This window comes from Hoplias malabaricus, chromosome 17 (genome assembly GCF_029633855.1).
Source record: "Hoplias malabaricus isolate fHopMal1 chromosome 17, fHopMal1.hap1, whole genome shotgun sequence".
Taxonomy (NCBI): Eukaryota; Metazoa; Chordata; class Actinopteri; order Characiformes; family Erythrinidae; genus Hoplias; species Hoplias malabaricus.
In genome coordinates, this window is record NC_089816.1 from 21,668,333 (window position 1) to 21,678,840 (window position 10,508).

The 10,508-nt window shown below is 45.1% G+C and overlaps 1 protein-coding gene across 1 annotated transcript in view; it reads right to left on the reverse strand.

The window, feature by feature from the left end:
* rtn4rl2b (reticulon 4 receptor-like 2b) overlaps nt 1-2,501 on the reverse strand; it is a 3,524-nt gene extending 1,023 nt beyond the window's left edge. The window contains exons 1-4 of the mRNA XM_066649721.1: nt 2,419-2,501; nt 1,266-1,492; nt 709-1,104; nt 1-599 (exon numbers count right to left, since the gene is read on the reverse strand). The exon at nt 1-599 is cut by the window's left edge and continues 1,023 nt beyond it. Of these exons, the coding sequence (XP_066505818.1) occupies nt 1-599; nt 709-1,104; nt 1,266-1,492; nt 2,419-2,476 (1,280 nt within the window). The 5' untranslated portion in view covers nt 2,477-2,501. The remainder of the gene's footprint in view (nt 600-708; nt 1,105-1,265; nt 1,493-2,418) is intronic.
* Between the last annotated feature and the right edge of the window lie 8,007 nt (nt 2,502-10,508).

Consider the following 10,508-nt stretch of genomic DNA (forward strand, 5'->3'; position numbering starts at 1 on the left):
GACGCCTGACACTCGGGTTCGAGACAGTGGACTGAGGCAGGTTCCTCGTTGCCGTAGTTGGCCCAGAATTCCTCTGGCTCCAGCTTCGGCAGAGCTGCCTCCTCCGGTGCCATCTCGTACTTTGAGGCGAGGTTGGAAGCAAGGTTTGAGGCAGAGGCGACCGCAGGGTGCAGATTCTTCAGCGGGAAGCCCTTCTCGGAGTCGCCGCCCTTGTGAAAGCTGCGAGCTGCTGTGTGTTTGCCCTTGTGGAACCTCCAGCGTGTCTTGGTGGAGAAGGTGGTGGTGGTGGTTCCTGTGATGGTTCCCGGGTCGGGGAGCGGGCACAGAGCGAAATCCATTTCTCTCAGGAACCGCAGGTCCTGCCCCTTCCTCGACGTCGGCGTTTCACAGGTCACTTCAGAACTGGAGACACGCGTACCCCGGAAAAACTCCCACAAGGAACGGCCCTCGCAGCTGCAGCTCCAGGGGTTCCCGTTCAGCCGCAGGAACTGCACGTTGGACGTGTCCCGCAGAACTTGCCCCTGCAGCTCACGCAGCTCATTGTCAAACAGGTACAGGATGGTCAGTCGACCCAGGTCCCGGAACGCCCGCCGATGCACCTGTGGGAAAGACCCCTGGTTATCGCACTGAGATAAACACCATCTGCCCTTTTATAAATAATTTAAAAACATTTAACAATGGATTAAAAACTCTTTATCTTGTTGTCACCTGTCGGATGCGGTTGCCATGGAGCAGCAGGCGGTCCAGGTTGACGAGTCCACGGAAGGCGTTTTCAGAGATTGTCCGGATGCGGTTGCCGTGGAGAAACAGGTGCGTGAGATTGACGAGGTCAGAGAACAGTCCGTCAGGGATCATGGTGAGCTGGTTCTCCTGCAGGTAAAGGAACTGCAGGCTGTAGAGTTTGAGGAACAGGTCGGCGGGGAGTTCCGTGAGGCCGCAGCGGTGCATGTGCAGGCTCTGTAGGCGCTCAAGACCACGGAACGCAGCGCCGTCCAGCCGCCGCAGAGACGGGTTATCGCCCAGATCCAGTTCCTCCAGAACTCGCAGAGAACTGAACGCCCCACCCTCGATCCACGACAGATTATTGGAGTACAGCCACAGAACCTGGAGAAACCACAACAGAACTCAGGTAAAAAACAGAGACAGGGATCTGCAGCTGAACTCACACTGTTGTCTACACACGGGATGTTCCACTCATGTTCCACTCATTATGATAATAAAGTTCTTGACTCCATGTTGGTTCAAAAGGAATGGCGTTCTCTCACCTGAGTCTCGAAGCCGAAGGAGTCGGCCCGGAGCTCGGTGATGCGGTTGTTCTGCAGGAACACGCGCTGGGAGTCATATGGGACCCCCGACGGAACTGAGGAGAAGTTCTGTGACTGACAGCTCACCGTCATCGGAGCGTCGTAACATACACAGAACTTTGGACATGACAGAGCCACGCAGAACCGACCTGCCATCAACCACAGCACCAACCACAGAGTCACTGCACCTGGGGAGAGAGAGAGAGGGGGGGCATACAGAAAGAAAGAGAGTGTGTGAGAGAGAGAGAGGGAGAGAGAGAAAGAAAGAGAGAAAGAATGAGAGAGAGATTATTGTATACTGTCAATCACTGAGAAAAGCGCATGCCCTGAGCAGATGAATGTGTGTAAAGGCCCGTGAAAGAAAGAGAGTCAGATTTACGTCACGCAGGTGAAACAGGAGCAGCGCGAGCAGAGCATTAAACTTTCAGCGCGCGAGGAGCGTCAGTGGTTCCGTACAATAGCGCGCCTGAATTAATCATGCACGCGCATTCAGCCGGAGCACGCGAAATTTTCCTACGAGCTCGAGCCCTGACCCTCTGCGTGTGTGGGAATGTAGGGAGTGTGTGTGTGTGTGTGTGTGTGTCTGTTTGTGTAGGTGTCATTTCTGTGTGCATGCCTGTTTGTTATGTGTGTTTGTGTATTTGTGATGGTGTCTATGTGTGTATAGTGTGTGTGCGTGTGAGTTTGTGTACATGTTTATATAGGTGTACGTGTGTGTACAGTGTCTATGAGTTTGTGTGTGTACTGTGTGTGTTTGTGTAGGTGTGACCGTGTGTACACTATTTATGTGAGATGTGTTATTAAAGTAGCCTGCATGTTTACTTCTGTACTATGTACTCTTAGTTTAATTACAGTATTTACTTTGTAAATGTAATTGTTATCAGATCTATTTCTTCTCTTTGGTTTCTTCTAGAACCTGCACAACAACATTCAACAAACAAACAAACAAACAACAAGCTATTGTAACAGAAGCGTTCATTACGCCCAATGATGTCATCGTCGCTAGTTGTAACGCATGTATTAAGACATAAAAAACACGCCCAACTTTTAAAGTTCAACAAGACCATTAAGACTCGTTACAGCGCGTGCGCACAGAGAGATAATGAACACTTACTCTTGAGGGTGAGCGCGCTGGAGGCGCGAGGTCGACGTGGAGAAGCGCGAGGTGCCATCCTTGAATCCGCGAGCTGAGAGCCAGTTATCGGGAACGCGCACAGTGACGGGCCCGTTATCTGCGCTGTTCAGCTCGGGATCACGCGCTCGAGTCCGGGGACTGAGGAGCAGCTCGAGTGGCGGCGCCTTTATAGCACGCGGCAGAGTGAGAGGAGGAGGAGGAGGAGCGCGCGCGCACACGGAGGACCGCTCGTGCGTCACGCGCGCGAAGGCGGACTGCAGTGTGAGGGACCGGGGAAGCACTCAGCGCGCGCTTTCATCGCAGTGTGGGGACCGAGTGTGTCCCGGATGATCCCGGAACAGACATTCATCATGAATACAGTGGGTATGGACATAAAAGGACAGAATGGACAGCTGATATATTGTGCTTTGTTTGTTGGGTTCAGGTTTAAATCCAATACATTTAAAGAGACAGTTTGACCCTGCTGCGTCAATCAATCAAGCAATCAATCAATAATCAGCCCTCATCCAATAAAGAACTGAGTTATAGACTGGCATCAGCTCACTACTGCCTCCAACAAACAACTGGTTAAAATACAACAGGAAAAAAGTGACGTTAATATTGATACAATTCCGACTTCAGGCCAAAACAAAACAAATCATTACTTCATTCTTTTTCTGTAACTGCTTCATCTTGTTCAGTCTGCAGTGTGTCCAGAGCCTGTCCAGAATCAGGAACACACTCACAGCTGTGGACAGTCACACACTCACCCAGTCACACACTCACACCTGTAAAGACTTTCACACACTTTTGAATTTCCAGTCCATCAACATGTGTTTATTTCCAAGACAAAAAATGACATAAAATGATCTTATGTAAATCTGCACCTTCGCTTTCATTCAGTACACACCCCCTCCACCTCCACCCCTCTATGCCCCCCCCCCCTCTTGCTTGGAGGTTTATGACATGAGAAACCCTGGCCGAAACGGTCAGACCTGCATGGTACCACGTATTTCACTCAGGATACCGAAAGGCTTTCTAATATATAAACACACACTAACCAGATTAAACACGTGATGTTTACAGCAGGGGAGCTTTAAGTGTAGATAACGTTTCTGGACCTACTCTCTAGCGCCCCCTGTAGAACACCCCCACAGCTCAGTCATGAATAACAGCTACTGTATATAGGACATATACGTATGTATATAGGATACATATATACATATGTATATAGGACACGGAAATACCACACAGCCACACAAACTTTCTCTCTCTCTCTCTCTCTCTCTCTGTGTGACATCTCTGTGTGTGTGAAATCTGTGTGTGTGTGTGTGTGTGTGTGTGTGTGTGTGTGCGCGTGTGTGTGTGTAATATGTTAAGGGGAGTCATTTTTGTTTACAAACTTTATTAGGAGACAAAAGTCATGTCCTCAGTGTCAGTCTTTACATTTTAAGGTGAAGACTGGTTAGGGTTAAAGTTAGTTTAGGTTTAAGGTTAGTTTAGGCTTAGTTTAGGGTTCAGGTTAAGTTTATCTTTAGGTTAATATTAGATTCAGGGCTCGCATTAGGTCGATAGTAGTAAAGGTTAAGGTTAGCATTAGACTAATGAAATGGAATGGAAATCTATGTGATGTGAAATATCTGAAACCATGGAGACAAGACTGCGCGTGTGTGTGTGTGTGTGTGTGTGTTTGTTTATGTGTGTGGGGGGGGACTTCACTCTACATTTGGGAAATAAAAAACTGTCCTATTCTCCAGAGAGTAATTAGAACAAAGGAAAAGAAAAAAGATGAATTAAGAGTTAGTCATGGTTTCTGAACGTAGGCAGAGTTTAACGGAAACACCACCAAAACAACACAACTCACTTCAAACACACAACAACACAACACTACTAACATACACACAGCAACGCAAAGAACACAACACTACTAACAAACACACAACAATACAAACAAAAACACAAAACTACTAACAAACACACAACAACACAAACAACAACACTACTAACAAACACACAACAATACAAACAAACACACAACAACACAACACTACTAACAAACACACAACACAACACTACTAGCAAACACACAGTAACACAGACAACAACACAACACTACTAACAAACACACAACAATACAACACTACTAACAAACACACAGTAACACAAACAACAACACAACACTACTAACAAACACACAGTAACACAGACAACAACACAACACTACTAACAAACACACAACAACACAACACTACTAACAAACACACAGTAACACAAACAACAACACAACACTACTAACAAACACACAACAACACAACACTACTAACAAACACACAGTAACACAAACAACAACACAACACTACTAACAAACACACAACACAAACAACAACACAACACTACTAACAAACACACAACACTACTAACAAACACACAACACAAACAACAACACAACACTACTAACAAACACACAACACAACACTACTAACAAACACACAACACAAACAACAACACAGCACTACTAACAAACAAACACACAACACAACACTACTAACAAACACACAACACAACACTACTAACAAACACAACAATACAAACAACAACACTACTAACAAACACACAACACAAACAAGAACACAACACAACACTACTAACAAACACACAACACAACACTACTAACAAACACACAACACAACACTACTAACAAACACAACAATACAAACAACAACAAAACACTACTAACAAACACACAACACAAACAACAACACAACACTACTAACAAACACACAACAACACAACACTACTAACAAACACACAGTAAAACAAACAACAACACAACACTACTAACAAACACACAACAACACAACACTACTAACAAACACAGAACAACACAACACTACTAACAAACACACAATAACACAACACTATGAACAAACAAACAAACAACAACACTACACTACTAACAAACACAACAATACAAACAACAACACAACACTACTAACAAACACACAACACAAACAACAACACAACACTACTAACAAACACACAACACTACTAACAAACACACAACACAAACAACAACACAACACTACTAACAAACACACAACACAACACTACTAACAAACACACAACACAACACTACTAACAAACACAACAATACAAACAACAACACTACTAACAAACACACAACACAAACAAGAACACAACACAACACTACTAACAAACACACAACACAACACTACTAACAAACACACAACACAACACTACTAACAAACACAACAATACAAACAACAACAAAACACTACTAACAAACACACAACACAAACAACAACACAACACAACACTACTAACACACAACAACACAACACTACTAACAAACACACAACAACACAAACAACAACACAACAGTACTAACACACACAGCAACACAAACAACAACACAACACTACTAACACACACACAGCAACACAAACAACAACACTACAAACAAACAACAACACAACACTACTAACAAACACACAACAACAACTATACAATAAAAGAACAATTTAAACAACACAACAGAAATACACAACACACACACGACAAAAAATGAAACGGTACATCAACACGACACTCTTTCTCTAAAAAGGAAAGAGGACACTCCTCTGTCTTTTCAGTTGGGTTCTGATGGCTGTGTTTTTCACTGCTTTTTACCTCTATGTCCAATAGGAAGGGATGCTCTAGAGCAGCTGCACATGAGCCTATGATCTTCACACTCCACAACCTGAGTGAGCTAAAGGGGTATAAAATCCCTAGTACTGAGCTACTGAGTAGGAACCGTTCTCTGCAGGTCAGCAGCTGACCTCGCTAATGTCTGTGTGCAATGCAATCAAATCCTCACTGCAAAGGGGGAACAAAACTCGTGATTAATGTCCTCTATTTCACAGTGTGGAGACTGACTCTGGATAATGTTCAGCTAAATGTCAAAACAGCACATTTCCTTCTCACTTTGCTTTTCTACCGTAAGGTACGGGGTTCTTGTTTAGTGGCTGTTCTCTCATGGTTCAGAGCGAGCCGAGTAGGGACTAAACCATGGCATGTAAACCTTGCAGAGCGCTGATTGTCCAGAGAGAGTTGTCACCCTATGCCACACAACGCAGACGTCCAGCACCAACTCTCCATCTGTAAAATCTCCAACTGCAGCAGAGATCACGTTTGTTTTTATCTGACTCACGATGGCAGCTCGTAAAATTACGCCGTGGTCTTTTGAAGAGGTTCAAACGCTCCTTGGATTGATGGCTGACGACAGAATCCAACGAGAGCTGGACGCTGCAATAAGGAAGGAACAAACTCTACTGATCTGTCTGAACGGATGACGGAGCTGCGTTCACTCCCAAACAACAAAAACAACAACAACACGCCAATACACCATGAGTAAACTTATGCTGTTGTGGTTCCCCTGTTCCCCTTTGAAACTGAATTTTGAAACGACACTCGATACATTTTATGGCGAGTCGTTGGTGTGGAAAATCAACCTGGGACCAGGGACCAAAAAGTGAGTAGAGCTGAGTAGAGTCAATTAGAGTAGCTGCCATACAAACCAAAATGGCCATTACTCAATTCAGACATAATCCACCACATATTACAGCGCCCTCTGGTGGATGCTGACATCACTGACTGTGTGTTGTCAACTGCAGAAGACAGATTTAGAGTTCAGTCACGGCTGGGTCAGTGTCAGAGTGTGTATGTCCTGAGTGTGTGTGTGTGTGTGTGTGTGTGTGGGCTGTGTGAATCACTGACCCCTTCTGTCCTCAACGACACTGAGGTCACTTTGTGTTCTCTGGCAACATAGAGTCCATCTGCATGCTCACACACACGTGTGCACGCGCGCACACACACACATTCATACTGTTAGACCCCTTTACCCCCTCCTACAAACCCACAGATACACTCACTCAGTCAGTCCCCTCAACAAGCCAGAGCACAGTCGGGGGCCGCGGAGGAACACACACACACACATACACACCCATATACACTCAGATATGATGTAGTGTATTCAAACAGATGAGCTACTCCCCCTCACACACATTCACACTCACACACACAAAAACACACAAACACTCATTAAAGAGCAGCAGAGGGAGAGTGTGGGGGGTCTGTGTGTGTGTGTGTGTGTGTGTTCACTCATGCTCATGTGTGTAATAACATGTGATTGATCAGTCAGTGTTATCAGAATGTCCTGTTCATATTCACAAACACACACACACACACACAGAAGACAGGGTTGGATTAAGAATAGTCCATGTGTGGGAATGTATACGCGTGTGCATTGTGTATGTGTGTGCGTGTGTGAGTGTGTATGTGTGTGCTCAGAATTTTTTACTTTAGGATTACAGCTTTAAAATCACTGTGATGCTCTGCTAGTTTGTAATACGGAGCATATCCCCACTCTGGGTTCAGCACTGCAGAAACTGCACCATGTATGTTTTGGAGGAGGGCAGGAAACCACCCACACTCCGTCCCCTTACCCATTGAATTCAGTACAGTGCTGTATATATGACGTACACTAGGGGGGAACCCCAGGAACAAAAAACCCAACTGTTAGATAGTGTTTCTTTAAGATGAGGCCGAATTGTTCTGAAAGACCATTATATCAATCTCAGCTTTTACACCAGAATTATGTCAGAAATGTTATCCTTGATACGAATACCAGCTTTTCTTCTATTTGAATTTGTAAAATATTTACTCCTGAACATTTTACACTATACTTTATCTCATTATTGTTCACTTATATATATCCTCATATTTATCTATCACTGGGCACAAGTCAGGAACATGTCCTGGAAGGGGCGCCAGTCTTTCAGGGCGACACACACTCACTCACACACTCACACTCACAGGTCCCTGGATCTGTGTGACTGCGACACTACCTGTTGTGTCACCGTGCTGCCCATGGTATATTATATTTTTATTATTATTTATAACCTGTAGAGGGTGGCACCGTGGTGCAGCAGGTAGTGTCGCAGTCACACAGCTCCAGGGTCCTGGAGGTTGTGGGTTTGAGTCCCACTCCAAGTGACTGTCTGTGAGGAGTTGGTGTGTTTTCCCTGTGTCTGCGATGGTTTCCTCCAGGTGACTGTCTGTGAGGAGTGTGGTGTGTTCTCCCCGTGTCCGGGTGGGTTTCCTCCGGGTGACTGTCTGTGAGGAGTGTGGTGTGTTCTCTCTGTGTCTGCATGGGTTTCCTCCAGGTGACTGTCTGTGAGGAGTGTGGTGTGTTCTCCCTGTGTCTGCGTGGGTTTCCTCCGGGTGACTGTCTGAGAGGAGTGTGGTGTGTTCTCCCCGTGTCCGGGTGGGTTTCCTCCGGGTGACTGTCTGTGAGGAGTGTGGTGTGTTCTCCCTGTGTCTGCGTGGGTTTCCTCTGGGTGACTGTCTGTGAGGAGTGTAGTGTGTTTTCCCTGTGTCTGTGTGGGTCTCCTCCGTGAACTCCGGTTTCCTCTCACGCTCCAAAAACACACAATGGTAGGTGAATTGGAGACTCAAAAGTGTCCGTAGGTGTGAGTGTGTGTCGCCCTGTGAAGGACTGGTGCCCCCTCCAGGGTGTGTTCCCGACTTGTGCCCAGTGATTCCAGGTAGGCTCCGGATCCACTGGATAAGGAACTGGATAAGGGTTACAGACAATTAATGAATTAATGGAAAATATTATATATACATTTGTAGTCTCTGTGACACACTGTTACTTATAAACAAAGACTGAAAAACACTGCACAGGTTACATCTAGAACCATTCAGTTGAGGAACATTTCATTTTACAGTTTATTCAAAATGTAAGTAAAACTTTACAAACTTTTCAGATCGTGAGCAACGTTTGTTTCTCTCTTAGTGTTTTTAATTTGTGGAGGATTTCAGTCTCTTACGTCTTCTACTCCATTCATCCTCCACTCCTCCGCCTCCTTCACTTCCTCTACACGCGCACACTCACTCCTTCTTTGTTTTTCTAGGATCCGAGCTGTCAATCACTCCCTCCAGTCTCCTCCTCTCTTTTCAATGCCATAAACACAGGCCTGTCATCTCTCTCTCTCTCTCTCTCTCTCTCTCTCTCTCTCTCTCTCTCTCTCTCTCTCTCACTCTTGCTCTCGCTCTCTGTCTGTCTCTTATTCTGACTATTTTCGGTTCACTTGCGCCTCTCCTTCACTGCTTCCCTCATCCCTCTATTTCCGACTCTCGTTTATTCATTTGTCTCTATTTTTAATCCATGGAGATCCCAGTCATAACCAGAGCAATCTGACGCAGATGGGATGATGCAGTGAGGGGGGGAACAGATGAGAGAGAGAGAGAGAGAGAGAGAGAGAGAGAGAGAACTGGCACTAATTTTTAAGATATTCAGTTTCCTGTGGTGGCCTTAAAATGATTCCTCAAAAATTCTGTATAGAACCTCTAAAGAACCTTTAATGGGTTCTAGGTGCTAAGCCCCAGAATAATCTGAATTTAGCCTTTACTTTATTCTCAGTCTCTATTAGACCTCAGTGTGACCATGACACACTAAATATTCGGACGAATATAAAGCCACCCACCCGTAACGTCATGGCTGCAGTCACCCCTGAGCCTGGCGTACGTAATTAATATGATCTAAAATTAAAACAAATATTTACGCAGCACTTCAGCATCTGAGGAATCATGGGATGTGGAAGATTTTCTGACACCAGCGTTTAAACTTTAGCATTGTTAGCATTCTCGCGATCAAACCAGTGAAAATTTTTAAACCTGTTTAAAGAATCCTTTTTTTATTTCAGTAGAAATGAAGTGTTTAACTTTGTTAAAATGTGTGTGTTATTGTAATTGTGAGTGAAATAAGTGGGTTCATGCTCCGCCTCGGGTCACTGTCTGTGATGGGTGAAGTTTGTTCTTCCTGTGTCTGTATGGGTTTCCTCTGGGTGCACTGTTTTCCTCCCTAAAAACACACATTGTACGCTGTGCGTGTGTGTGTGTGTGTGTATGTGTGTGTTGGTGTGTGTGTGTGTGTGTGAGAATGTCTGAGTGAGTGAGTGATGGTTTGGTGCACTCTCCAATGCGTAGTGTATAAATCTCTCCTGAAGAGGGCGGTAGAACCCCGTTCG